The following is a 15,441-nucleotide window of genomic DNA, read 5'->3' as shown; positions in this document are numbered from 1 at the left end:
TTTTTATCTTTTATACACAGAAATGGTTGGCCTGGGTTTTTTTTTCAGTGGAAGGCTGGGGTGGATACTAATCTTACATGATTTTATTTTGGGTGTTCTTTTATTGTTTTGAATTATGTATTGGACATGTTTGTTTTGCACTGTATAATCTCCATTTTGTTAATGGTTTTTTCCTGTAACTGTATTGTAGAAACGCATAAAAAATTAATTTTAAAAAGTTTGAAGAGATTTGGTATGTCAACAAAAACATTCAAAACTCCTATAGATGTACCACAGAGAACATTCTGACAGGCTGCATCTCTGTCTGGTATGAGGAGGAAGGGCTACCGCACAGGACCAAAAGAAGCTGCAGAGGGTCGTAAAATTAGTCAGCTCCATTTTGGGTACTAGCCTACAAAGTACCCAGGACATCTTCAAGGAGCGGTGTCTCAGAAAGGCAGCGTTCATTATTAAAGACCTCCAGCACCCAGGGCATGCCCTTTTCTCACTGTTACCATCAGGTAGGAGGTACAGAAGCCTGAAGGCACACACTCAACGATTCAGGAACAGCTTCTTCCACTCTGCCATCGATTCCTAAATGGACGTTGAACCTGTGAACACTACCTCACTTTTTTTTAATGTATAGTATTTCTGTTTTTGCTTGATTTTTAATCTATTCAATATACATATACTTTAATGTATGTATTTATGTATTTATTTATTTATTTTCCTTCTATATTAAGTAGTGCATTGAGCTGCTGCTGCTAGGTTAACAAATTTCACAACACATGCCGGTGATAACAAACCTGATTCTGATAATAAACAAATCTGAATCTGAATCTGAAATATAAAAAAATTATTTCTCTCCAAACCTCCATTTTGCCTGCTGCCTGTGCAGACCCAAGTAGCTTTTCCTTAAAGCTGAAGAAGAGGAAATGTTAGTTGGATTCAGGATTACTATCAGCATGAGACTCAAAATTCCTCTCACAGCCTGGCTATGCACAACAGTCTATTTTTTTGGATTTAGGAATAGAAGTCAATTTTAAGCAAAAATACCACATAGAGAAAGCAGATTTTACAAAAGACATACTGAATTATTAAGACAAAGACCATACGACATAGAAATAGAATTCAGCATTCGACCCACCAAGTCTGCTCTGCCATTCAAGCATGGCTGTTTATACATCCCCTCAACTCTCCAGCCTTCTCCCTGTAACCTTTGATGCCCAAAAGCCAGAGTTTTACTTTGCTGATAAATATTAACAACGTGGTTTGCTTCTTTATATTGTTCTCTGTAAAACTGCTCAGCCATATGTACAAACACAAAAGGCAGACAGCTGGGCATTTGTCTTTGGCCACTAGTGTTAAATATTGGTAGACAACACGTGAGGCCAATGGAACTGTTACAGAAAGGGGAATACTGCGTGAGATGATACTTTAGTACAATGTCTCTGCACTATTTTTCAATGCCACATCAATTTTATATTTGAATTTTCACATTCTTCCTGACACCAAAGGAAATAAAATAACTATCAGTCAGCACAACTAACAAAAATAACAGAAGGAACTACAGAATATATTTTATGTACTCTCCAGCCCGTCCCTCTCTGCTCGCCTTTGTTCCTTTCCCCCGCTCAACCACACCCCTGCCCAGTTGCCTTCTCTTTCTCCCTATGACTTGTCGCTTTCTTTCAGGGCTGTGGATGACAAGCTGAAATTACCTATTAGCCCAGTTACTTGAGGCTGCTGGACTTGCCTCATATGTATCAAAGTCTGTCAAGGTTGTAGGAAGGGAGAAGGGATCCCACGATGTGAGGAGGGAAGCCAATGAGTGTATCAAGCAAGGTTATGATGGTGGCGCAAGGAGGAACTGGGGGGTATGGAGGAGGAACACTATTGTGAGGAGAGGCCAGAATCCGGCAATGTGAGGAAAAGAAGTATGATTGAATGGGGAGGAGGGATACAGCAGAGAGGGGAAGGGATATGATAGTGGGAGGGGAATGTAATGATAACATATTGTGGTGCTTTGTGTAGGGAGAAGGTCCGACCCTGTGGTTTGGGTTCTGCCAGCGTCGGAGGAGGAGATATGCGCAAGAAGACATACAGCACTGAGAAGGTGTAGACAACAGTACATGTGAGGGAACATCTACAGGTGTGGGAGGGTGGCTCCAACAAGCCTGAGAGTAGGATCTAGTTTTGCGTGGAGGGGAATTTGGCAGCAAGAGGGGGCAGTTTAACAGCAGATGGGGAAGACTTTAACCTCCAAAGCAAAATGACTACTTGCACGGGGCCGGCCAAAGTTTTTCACTTCCTTTCAGAACTCTGATGCACTTTGTGCAGGTAAAATGTTACAAATCAACTCTGGTTTGTGATTACATTAAATGGAGATAGCAGCATTTTACAGCCTTTATAGTTGTGACATCAGCCATGGAAGTCGCCACCCCAGCAGAGGCCACGACCTGTTGCTTGGGATAGGTTACTCTGGAGTCACTCTGCTTGCAGCCCAGAAGGAATTTTGAACCTGGTGCTTCCAATTTTTAATGACTTCATTTAAAAAAAACATGGATTTAGCATTATCAATATCAAAATTGAATGAGTGTTTTCAATCCATGCACGTATGCAGTATGTTTTCTCCACACATCCATTAATCCCTAGTATTGACCTGTTAATGTTAGAGAGGAGAAGGGGTCTGGGAGAGTTAGTTAGTTATTAGCACAAATAGGTAAATGACATTTTAGGCACACGTCGCAATGGAAACAGTAAATATTTGACTTTGGGTGCCTGTGTCCTAGGAAGGTATTTGGCCATATCCTTGGGTAGGCTTCACCTCTCTCAGAACTGGTTCACCTGCTTCAGTTTGTACTTGAGACCATTAGGCCAAGAGCAAAGAGTATCTGCGCCTGTGCAGTGTGAGTGGAGACAACGTTGAGTGTAAAACTCACCAGATGAAAATCACAATCTTAGGAAAACAACCTGTCTGCCAAGCTCTTGAAGAACATTCTAGAAGGGCCATGAATTGTCAATCTGGATGGCTTAATTTGCTTGCAATAAGTCAATCAAATGGCACCCTGCTGTTTTGATTATCCACTGCAAAAGCAAAGGGGACTTTGTTTTAGCTCATCGATGAAATATAGCACAAGAGATTCTACGGATCCTGAGCAACCCACACAACATTGCTGGAGGAACTCAGCAGGTCAGGCAGCATCTGTGGAGAGGAATAAACAGTCAATGTTCTGGGCCAAGGCCTTTCATCAGGATAGGATTGAAATATAGATTATATAGATGAAATATAACTTATACTTGGCATGCACATTTTCATTATCTCTCCGCATCCACGTCTTTTTATTTACCTGAGGCCAGGTACGTATGTTTTCTTCATATTTAACATTAAAACATACATGGTATAACTAACTGAGTCTTTATGCTTTCAGAAAACGTTTTGCATTACATCATGGAAGCAACAATTCAGTTGTGTAGCTGGATCATGCACTTCCTGTCAGATCGCCGGCAGGTGGTAAGAGTGGACTCACTCACCTCTGCCCCCTGACCTTCAACACAGGTGCCCCTCAGGGCTGTGTCCTAAGCCCCCTCCTTTACTCTTTGTATGCCCATGACTGTTTTGCCACCCACAGCTCCAATCTGCTAAATAAAACTGATTGGCCTAATCTCAGATAATAATGAGGCAGCCTACAGAGAAGTCATCATCATCCTGACCCAGTGGTGTCACGAAAATAACCTCTCTCTCAATGTCTCAGAAACAGAGGAGCTGGTTGTGGACTACGGGAGGAATGGAGACAGGCTAACCCCTATTGACATCAATGGATCTGGGGTGGAGAGGGTGAACAGCTTTAAGTTCCTCAGTATAAACATGTGGTCTGTACATACTGGCTGTGTGGTGAAAAAGTCACAACAGTGCCTCTTTCACCTCAGACGTTTGAAGAAGTTTAGAATGGGCCCCCTAATCCTAAGAATTTTCTACAGGGGCACGATTGAGAGCATCCTGACTGGCTGTATCACTGCCTGGTATGGGAACTGTACTTCCCTCAATTGCAGGACTCTACAGAGAGTGGTGTGGACAGCCCAGCAGATCTGTAGATGTGAACTTCCCACTATTCGGGACATTTACATAATGAAGTCAGGTGTTTAAAAATGGCCCGAAGGATCATTGGGGACCCGAGTCACCCCAACCACAAACTGTTCCAGCTTCTACCATCCAGGAAATGGTACCACAGCATAAAAGCCAGGATCAACAGGCTCTGGGACAGCTTCTTCCAGCAGGCCATCAGACTGATTAATTCACGCTGATACAATTGTATTTCTATGTTATATTGACTGTCCCATTGTACATACTATTTATTACAAATGACTATAAATGGCACATTGCACATTTAGACGGAGACATAACGTAAAGATTTTTGCTCCTCATGTGTAAGAAGGATGTAAATAATAAAGTCAAATCAATTCAATTCAATAATTAATTATAATGTGTTTTACGCCTCTAAACTTTCTCCACTCTCTACAAGCTCTGCACTCTTCTGTATTTTCTTTGGTTATTCAGGTTGTTTGATCATTCTCAGAACTCCCATGCTGCAGAGCATGTTTTTTTTGATTCAAAGGCTTTATCATGCTTTCCGTAATCTAATTCAGTACATCTCCCGGCCAGAATTTTTATCAGCTTCAGTCTAATATCACCATCTTTTTCTGGTAAGGAAGGATTCAAGAAGCACGGTTAGGATTCCAGTTCATTCAAGTTCATCCCAGACGCTGAAACTGTTGCTTAGATTCACAGCACGGGGACCAATAGATCAACAGACCAATATGAATGTCCTCACTCCCAATCAGAACACCTGTAGGATAGGGCTGTGAAGCACCATTTTAACAACCATAGCAGATCATAAACACAAGGAAGCTGCAGACGCTGGAAATCCAAAGCAACATGCAGAAAATCCTGCAGGAACTCAGCCTGTCAGGCAGCATTTATTGTGCTCACGGACTTCTTCAACAAGTTATGGTATTGCTACACTGTAACTATATGTTATAATTATGTGGTTTTGTCAGTTTTTTCAGTCTTGGTTTGTCTTGTGTTTTGTGATATTACACCGGAGGAAATAATGTATCATTTCTTAATGCATGCATTACTAAATGACAATAAAAGAGGACTACGTGTCTTCATAATCATTATCATCATCACCTGCGGAAACGAATGAACAGCCAATGTTTCGGGCCAAGGCCCTTACTCAGGATCATAGCAGATGATTTGTAAGCACAGCTTGGTTCACATCCTTTGGGTATCGCAGAACTGTAGGCAGATTAATGATTGGTATGGTGAAGCAGCTAGAAGGACTTTGGGTGGGAATAGAATGCTGACTGGATACGTTAAGCACTTCACATTTAGGTGACGAGAGTGCTCATTATTGCTACCTACTGTGTATAAACTGATTCATTAGCAAACATTTTATGTAACAGTGAAATATTCCTCCTTCCAACACTCCTACCTTTAATTCTTTTTGGATGTTGGTGCCAGAAACATGATGATCAGTCATTGCACTGGATTCATACACTGGGTAAAATGAAAAATGAAGGAAGCGTGGCTGTGATTTGGGCCAATGCAGTATAAAAATACTGGAAACAAGAGCCCTTGTATTAGTGAAGACACAGTTGCTATTGGGCACTTGAAATCTATGTTAAGAGACCATCTAGTTTAGAGTTTCATCATGACTTTCCTGTTAGTCTTCTGCTGCTGTAGCCCATCCACTTCAAGGTTTGACATGTTATACATTCAGAGATGCTGTTCTGCACACCACTGTTGTAACGTGAGTTTATTTGAGTTACTGTCATCTTCCTTTCAGCTTGAACCAATCTGGCCATTCTCCTCTGGACTCTCTCATTAATAAGGCATTTTCGCCCACAGAGCTGCCACCCCCTGAGTTTTTTTTTGTTGTTTTCGCACCATTCTCTGTAAACTTTAGAGATTAAAATGAAAATCCCCGGAGATCATGTTCTGAGATACTCGAACTACTCTGTTTTGGCACCAACATTCGATGGTAAAAGTCACTTAGATCATATTTCTTCCCCATTCTGATGTTTAGTCTGAACGACATTTGAACCTCTTGACCATGTCTGCATGCTTTTATGCATTGAGTTGCTGCCACATTATTGGTTGATCAGATATTTGCATTACGAACAAGTATAACTAATAAAGTGGCCACTGTATGTAAATATTTGCTCCCCAAAGAGCATGCATTCAATATTCTCCATCTATTTCAAAATGTTGAAGATCATGTTGAAAGAAATGGAGACAAATTAAAAGATCTACGTGGACTTATCAGATAGGTTTCACTGACTTATCTCTATGGTCTGTAATTAGTTATTTGCAAACCAACAATTTCAAGTACTTAATAGAGAAGATAACATGTTCAAGATAGAACGTTGCTGATCACTTCGGCTGGCAGTCAACAGTAGTTTGAGAAGTATTGTGGTTCAAAGAACAATGGGGCACTTCTGGGAGTGTTCACTTTGGTATATATTTATCATACATTAAGCAATACATTTTTGAAACCTGTCCTTTAAATAGCCTATATTTGTGTGATAATGAAAAGACAACAAACTCTCAGTGAACTATGGTTTACATTAAACTTTCTGGTGTTATCTAATCTAACAATCCTAACTTTAAAAAGTATAAGGAACAATATCAAATAGCAGAGGTGGCAAACCTTTTTGAGAGCACGTGCGCAAAATGGTGATCTTCTAAAAAATTCTCTAATCTCATTTGAGTAGAGATGATCATTGACTAATGAATTAGTAAAAATGATACTGGATAGTTTACGGAAAATGATGATTCCTGCTGCTTATTTGTGTGTATTTATTGTTTTACTATTTATAAAAGTATAATGGAGACAAATTGAAATAAAGAAATTTTAGAAAGCCTGTTCAAACATTATTATTAATCTTTTAAAAAGACAACTGATAAACAATGGAATTGCTCAATTGTAGTGTTACTGTACTGTTTACTAACCAAATACTGTTGTGTCTGTGAAGATTTCAAAATATATCATCCAATGTCACATGATCGCTCAACTGTCTAGCTGGCACCAAGCTGGTGTGAGATGTTTTCTCTGAAAAAATCTCACTACTCTCTGGTATTAAAAATTATTTGTTGCTTCAGTTGGTAATAGAGATGGTCATTGTGTATCTTCTTATAATGGGTGGTGTTTTAAGAATCGACAGTAACACTGGATGCCATGTGCAATCAAAAGTTTTGTGTGCCGCCTTGGGCACGCGTGCCATAGGTTCGCCACCAAACATTGTGTTTCTCTCCCAAACCTTGCTGTTGGAAATTCATAATAAGGAGCATCAGAGCCATTCACTTTAGTGGAATATGATGATCTGCCATGGATTCTGATTTTATTCATTTGTATATTAAAATTTCTTGGGTGACTACAAAAGCAGAATGCTGAAAATATTGCTGAAAATCTGAAATTAAAATGGAAATTGTAGGAAGCACTCAACGGTCACTAAAATAAAAAATTAGATAAAACTGTAGATCTTTCATGAGAACTAGGAAAAGTTATATTTTAAAGATGCGGTATTATTGCATAATCAGTTGCTTTGACCATTTACACACTTGGGTACTTCATTTTCATTTCCGTTTTTCATTTGTAAGTCTAAGGGCGTAATACAGAGTATCATAGAAATTTTAGCTAAATGATGTATGATTTCAGGTATATCTTCTATAGCGGGCTGCTGTTAAAAGCAGGCCACTGTTCCTTTAAGCAGTAGGATATGGTGATTATTGCTTTCATTTAACTCATCAGATATCACGTTTTGTTGAAAAAAAACTTGTGTATAATGTTAGTTGAATCATTTTCTTGCTCATTATTGATTGATCACCTGAGTCTATGCCCATGGACTGAAGGTTTTAAACTGACCAGACAGAAATATCCAGAAATGTTCTTTTTATTATATTATATATTAATAAAGTCAGTTGAAGTGCGCAAGTAAAAAGTCAACTGAGTTGTACAGAAGAAACAATCTATATAGCAGGTTAGGTGCATTCAATGTGCATCTGAGGGAGAGCACTCACTCTGTTTGGCCTAAAATAATTTTTCAGGTTCCCTGGATTCTGACATCAGAATCCGGATAACACTGTTTAGTATTGTTAGGGCTTTACAATAAAAGCTGAAATATCAACCATATGATGGCAAAAAAAAGTTCTTTCTAGTGGTTAAAACATTCACTTCTAGCTACTTTCTGATGATGTTGGTGGAGCTGTTGAGGAGGACCTTCTCCTTCTGGTCGAAGATCGTGACCGCTCAGCGCTGCAAGGTAATTGTTGGTCATAGTGCTGCATGTGGGCTTCCAGAAATTCCCTCTGTTGCTGGCTGACCGACTGACTAATACGTCCAGGTAGAGCTTGGATAGTTCCTATTAACGTCTCTAACTTAGACTCCAACGTTACAATCCTTTTCTCAAGGTCTTCACTCCTTTCATTCAGGTCTGAGATCATGTCGTACATAATGTTTTGCGTCTAAAATGAGGGAAAAGAAGACATTTGAAATGTTTCACCACTTGCTGCTAATTTCAAGAAACACTTTCATACTGAGTTAATATCTACCAATAAAAACTGCAATTTTCAAAACAAATCTCTCATTTTGCAGAAGCAATTAAATTATAATAGTTTTGCTGGAACGAGTTATAGGGAAAGGTTGAGTAGGTTAGGATTTCATTCTCTGGAGCGTAGGTGAATAAGGGGAAATTTGATAGAGGTATATACAATTTTGGGTGGTACAGACAGGGTAAATACAAGCAGGCTTTTTTCCACTGAGATTGGGTGAGACTCAAATCTCATCATGGGTTAAGTGTGAAAGGTGAAAGGTGACATGAGAGAGAATTTCTTCACTCAGACAGTAGTAAGAGTGTGGAATGAGCTACCATTGGATGCTGGTTTGAATTCAATATTTAAGAGAAGTTTGGTTAGTACATGGATGAGAAGAGTAGGGTGGGCTTTGGTCCAGGTGTAGGTCGATGGGATGAGGAAAAACAACTGCTCAGTACAGACCAACTAGGCCGAAGAGCCTGTTTCTGTGCTGTCGTGCTCTACTACGCTATGATCCTTGAAAAAAAATACACAATATGCACAATATTTTAACAGGAAAACACAATATAAATCCCTTTGGAGACTACCTAGAGTATGAGGTGCAGAATAATTAATGTCCTAATTATTATAGCGTAGCAGTTGGCATGACGCTATTACAGCAGTGGGGCATGGGACTACAGAGTTCAGTCATGGCATCATCTGTAAGGAGTCTGTACATCCTCCTCATGGATTGCATGGGCTTTCTCCGGGTGCTCCGGTTTCCTCACACAGTCCAAAGACGTACCGGTAAGTAGATTAATTGGTCATTGTAAATTGTCCCGTGATAAGGTTAGTGTTAAATTGGGGGTTGTTGGGGATTGCTGGGCTATGTGACTCGAAGGGCCAGAATGTCATATTCTGCTCGGCACCTCTAAATAAAACAAACAAATAAATATGACATCCTGACAAACATGGCATTTGATTTTTTTTTAATCATGTATCAATGTTGCAAATTATCAGAGCAAATCCTCAGCTTCCAGTTCCAATTCCTGGCATTCACTGTGCAAACATTGAACATAGTTAGATCTTTTTAACACATTTATCTTAACAGGTACTTGCTGAGAAACAAAAATAATTTGCTGTCATGGAGATTCAATTACTATTTAAACTTTGCAATGAATTAAAAAGAGTGAAAACAGAGGTTCAATACCAACATAAGCAAGTTTGATAGATTAGAACCAAATAAACTGAGCTAGAAATAGCTGTTATTTCAGTTAAATTTTCAAACAAAAGGAAGTTAAAATTTCAGAAGCATTCCTCCAATTTCTCCTTCTCATTCCCTTAATCAATCAAAGTACAAATCCAATTCTTTGTAGACTATCACTGTAGTGAATAGGTTCAATACCGACTGCTTTGGGGACATTTCCAATGTTTCCAACGTCAACTGGATGGATATAGTTGGCAAACCACTGATGTGTTGCTTACTAAGGCAAGCTGTTCATCAGTTTTGTTGTGTTAGTAACAAGGCTTGCAAATTTAACAGGATTTGTTGCTTATGCTAACAGGAAATATTCTGTAAATGCCAAATTCATCCCAACCACTGACAATGCAACAAGCAGCAGTTTTGTATTTCCTAACATCTGCTATAGTGATTTGATATTAAAACAGTTCACCAGGTCACAATTGCTTCAAGCAAAATGGCTGGTTGATGATATCTGAATCCTTGCAAACTAGTGTGGAACAAAGATACACCAGCAAGAAGCCGGTCAAGCAACTTCTGTGGAGGCAAAAGGTGTCAATTGAAATTTCATTTCCAGACCTTACATCGGAACTTTCTTCGGGGAAGGTGAAAGATTATATACAGTACTATGCAAAAGTCTTAAGCACCTATATATAGCTGGGGTGCCTAAGACTTTTGCACAGTGCTGTAGTAATTTTATGCATTGCACTGTACTGCTGCCGCAAAGAAAGATTTATAACATATGTGTGTGATGATGAACCTGATTCTGATATGGGTCTCTAGTGGGGACTGAGAGTGGGAAGAGGTCAAGGACAGGGGAATCATGGTTGTGAAGAGGGAAGGGAGAGGCTTGGAAATGGGAAGCACCAGGGAGACATCCTGTAATGATCAGTAAATCAGTTGTTTGGAATCAAATGACATTGCCTGGTGTCTCAGGGCTGAGCGTGTCTGCATACACACCACCCCGCCCCCCCATCCCTTGCACTCTTTCTCTGCCACCTGTCCCTCACCCCTCCGTTGGTGCTCCACCCTCACATTCCTAACATCCTTTCCTCCTGCCACATTTACAAACTCGCTCTCCATTTCACGCTGACAAATACAGTACCGTGCAAAAGTCTTGGGCACCTTAGCTATATAACTTTTGCACAGTACTGTAATAGTGTGAATGACAATATGACATGTTGTTCTTCCAGCTGGCATTTCAATTCTCCATAAAACTGGAGGAGAGTGAAGATAGACAGGCAAGTCAGTCTGGGAGTCAACTGGAAGCTGAAGATGGCTGATGTAAACTGAGAGCATGTGCTCTGCAAAATGGCAACCTCATATCCAGTAGTATTGAATTCAAGGCAAAAACAAAGGGATTAAATGGCAGAAAACAAGATTGTCAATGAGGTAAAGGGACTTTTTCTTCTGTTCGGTCAGATGGTGCATGATAGGGATTGGAGTTAAGGCCTTAATATTTTCCAATTTATGTGAATGATTTGGATGATGGAATCAAAGTTCAAAGTAAACTTACTAGCAAAGTATGTATAAATCACCATATACTACCATGAGATTTATTTTCTTGCAGGCATTCGCAGAACAAAAAATACAATAGAATCAATGAACAAACTACACACAAAGACTGACAAGCAACCAATGTACAAAAGAAGGCAAACTGCGAATTCAGATAATAATAACAACAATAATAATCTGATTACTTACACAGGCACAATCCAGTGGCAAACATCATTCACCAAAATCTTGCTTTAAAATACAAACTCATAGAAGACACCATACCTTACCATAAATACAAGCCTGATCCAGTTTTTAGAATCAGGGTTCTACAAATTATATTACGAACGATTCCTTAGTACACATAGGGCAATCCATGATAAAAGGCCAGATATAATATTACAGGATAAACAAGCAAGAATAAGTTACTTAATAGATATACCCATTCCAAATACACATAACATTCAGAAATCATTAAGTGAAAAACACCAGAGATATGCTGAATTAAAAGAGGAAATTGAAACATGAATAGGGTATACATTGTCCCAATAGTAATATCTACAACTGGTCTCATCTCAAAGTCATGACGCAATACTATTCAACAACTTGCTATACAGCAATAATTATGTAACTGTCCAAAAAGCCACAATACTGAATACCACTAGAATAGTTCAAGAGTTCCTATCAATGAGAAATGAGTGTACGTGGCTTTGCCCATCCCTCAGGTTTTACTAACTTGAGCTGAGAAAAAGTAAAAATAATAAATAGATTAGATAGATAGACAGACAGATAATACTGAGAACATGAGTTGTTGCGTGCTTGAAAATGAGTCCATAGGATGTGGAATCAGTTCACAGTTGAGGTGAGTGACTTTTTTAAAATGTAGAGATAAATCACAGAACAGGCCCTTCCGGCCCAACAAACTGCATCACCCAGCAACCCACCTATTTAACCCTAGCCTAATCACAAGACGATTTACAATGACCAATTAATCTACCAACCACGTCTTTTGGAACATGGGAGGAGACAGGAGCACCCGGAGGAAACCCACACGCACTCAGGAGGAACGTACAAACTTTCGTACAGGGGATGCTAGAATTGAACTCTGACACCCCATCACATTACCCACAGTGGTTTAGAAGCCTGATGGTTGAAGGGTAATAACTGTTACTGAACCTGATGGTGTGGGACTAGAGGGTTCCTGTACCTCCTTTCCGATGGCAGCACTGAGAAGAGAGTATGGCCTGGATGGTGGGGATGGGGGCTTTGATGGTGGATTCTGCTTTCTTGTGGCAATGTTCCTTGCAGATGTGCTCAATGGTGGGCACAACAAAAGCACAGTGATTAGAAAATTACACAGAACATTGTTATTTATCACCAGGGGAATTGAAAGGAGGTAACGTTTCACTTATATAGGGCAATAGTGAGGGTATGTTTGGAGTACTGTTTACAGTATTAGTCTAAAGGAAGGATGTTCAGAGAAATTCTCCTCAACCAGTACCTAGAATGGCAGGTTAGGGAATGAGGAAAGATCAGAAAGGGGAGGACTGTATCTCCTAGAATTCTGCCGGGGATTTGATAGAAAGATCATGTGGCTCTTGACAGGATGGATGTGGAGAGAACATCTCCCCTTTTCCAACACTCGGTGACAGTGACAACTCTAGTGATGTTGGAAGATTCAATGGATAAAGATAAGCAGAAGGGATAAAATCCACTGGGAGTTTCCTTGCCCACATCTGAACAGGTGCAGGAGACTTCATAGCTTCCAGAGTCTATGTTGACGACACCTAGTGTCAGAGGCTGTGTCATCACTTTCGATGCATTCATCCTGATAGTGGGACAGACCACCCAACCCCTGGAATTGTGATAATTATGGGACGTAGGTTTATCAGCACAACTGAAAGTACAGCTCTAGCTAGACTGTGAGACAGCTATTCAAATTTTGTCTTAATCTTCAAATATGAGCAAGGAGAGCTTCTTAGAGTTTCCTAGCCTACACTTTCACTGCATCTTTTAAACTTGAACACTTGTTTACTGCCTATTATATCCAGGCCAGATTTTAGTAGTTTTTTTTTATGTATTTACAGCTTTAACTGATTAGGCTTTTAACTGTAGGTGGACAGAGCACAAGATTTCACAGCAGGATGATGCATTAAAATATGTCTATTTCTGAATGCCCAATTTTCACAATCAAAGTTCCATACTGGGAGCCACAACTCATAATGTTGCCTTAATATGCACTGAGCTTACAGGGCCAGTATCTTAATGAATAATGACAGCCCATGTTCCATATTAGAAAATGGAGCTGCACATTCTGTGCAGCATCGACTGAAAGTAATGGGCTCCTAACAGAGCACACATTACAGTCAACACTTTGGAGTGTAAAGCTGGAAATTTATCAGTGAAAATAAATAAAATGTTTTATGGTGGGTAGGTACTGAACCTTGTTATAATTTATTGATCAAAGTTGGTTGATGAAAGCAGCACAAAGTGGCATGAGAGACTTAGGAGGATTTTGCCAAGAGACAAAGGAGTGAATTATAGGGAGAGGTTGGGTGAGCTGAAGCTTTATTCCTTGGAGTGTAGAGACTGAGAGACAATCTTACAGAGGTGTATAAAATCATGAGGGGCCTGGACAGGATGAACACACAGTCCTTTTCCCAGGATTAGGGAATCAAGAACTACAGGGATAGGATTAAGGTGTAGTGGTAGAAGCAAATACAATTGTGCCATTTACGAGGCCGATAAGACACACAATGGAGGGATAAGATTCACATACAGGCAGAATAGATTCGGTTTAATTGGCATCATGGTCAGCACACACACATGGTGGGTCGAATGACCTGTTTATGTCCTGCACTATTCCATGTTCTAGAATCATTCTAACTGGCTTCGGTTTTATTTTTAAGTTAAAAGGAGCAGTGTGCAATGCCACTTTCCCGCTTGGCATTCTGGGAGGATTTTGTTTGCTTCTCGCTCCTGGATTTCTGTATTGATTCCTGTTCCCTTAGGCATTGCTTTAGACCTGCGCAAGATGAGCTCTAACGTTCAGCACAGAAGGGCACCGTACCTAACAGCGCAGGAGCACACAGCCAAAAAGAGCCAGAGTGTAATCCACTCAGTGGCCACTTTATTAGGTACACCTGTACCCTGCTGAGTAATAAAAAATATCTAATCAGCCAATCACGTGGCAACAACTCAATGCATAAAAGCATGCAGACACGGTCAAGAGGTTCAGTTGTTGTTCAGACCAAACATTAGAAATGTGACTTCAACTGTGGGATAATTGCCAGAAGGGATCTCCTGGGATTTTCCCGCACAACAGTCTCTAGAGCAGGGGTTCCCAGCCTTTTTTATGCCATGGACCAATACCAATACCATGCCTTGGACCCTGCTCTAGAATTTACAGAGAATGGTGTGAAAAACAAGAAAAAAAAAACACATCCATTGAGTGGCGGTTCTAGGGGTGAAAGCACCTTGTTGATGAGAGAGGTCAGAGGAGAATGGCCAGATCGGTTCAAGCTGACGGGAGGGTGACAGTACCTCAAATAACCATGCGTTACAACAGTGGCGTGCAGAAGAGCATCTCTGTAGGCACAACATGTCGAACCTGAAAGTGGTTGGGCTACAGCAGCAGGAGTCCTTGACGATAAACTCGGTGGCCACTTTACAGAAGGCACCTAACAAAGTGACCGCTGAAGGTGCGTGGTTGCACACAACCAGGGAGTGGCAGCACAACACACGGGTGCACCAGGCCAGCACGAAGATCCACAGAGTTAAACAGTAATTAATCTTGCATTGACACATGGCAAAAAGTGCCACAGTCTGTAATGGTCCATAGAATGCCAAAGGGTACAAAGTATAACAAAGAATTAATAATCAGAATACAACCTGCATTAAGGTGGCACTGGTGATGCCCAGCGACTACTTATCGATGGCAGAAAACAAAACAAAGAAAACTACTAAATACCTTCTTAATAACACTTTATTAATAACGTTCAATGCTAACAATGGAGAGGCAAGCGAAAGCGGGGTTGAAGCAGAGTCAAGGCAGTGTCGAGACGTCCCCAAGCATGAGGAAAGTCCCGAGGTCTGATCAATTTAAGGCTGAAATGGGAAAGCCGAGTATGACCTGAACCGTGGCAACAGGGTC

At 40.3% G+C, this 15,441-nt stretch overlaps 1 protein-coding gene across 1 annotated transcript in view; it reads right to left on the bottom strand.

Moving 5' to 3' along the window:
- Positions 1-7,934: 7,934 nt before the first annotated feature.
- The window catches only part of kcnn2 (potassium calcium-activated channel subfamily N member 2), a 123,900-nt gene continuing 116,393 nt past the window's right edge, over positions 7,935-15,441 (bottom strand). The window contains exon 8 of the mRNA XM_072281069.1: positions 7,935-8,506. Within this exon, the coding sequence (XP_072137170.1) occupies positions 8,219-8,506 (288 nt within the window). The 3' untranslated portion in view covers positions 7,935-8,218. The remainder of the gene's footprint in view (positions 8,507-15,441) is intronic.

Source organism: Mobula birostris, chromosome 17 (assembly GCF_030028105.1).
Source record: "Mobula birostris isolate sMobBir1 chromosome 17, sMobBir1.hap1, whole genome shotgun sequence".
Lineage (NCBI taxonomy): Eukaryota > Metazoa > Chordata > Chondrichthyes > Myliobatiformes > Myliobatidae > Mobula > Mobula birostris.
The sequence above is the reverse complement of the archived record's forward strand: the minus strand, read 5'-3'. Positions and strand labels throughout refer to the sequence as shown.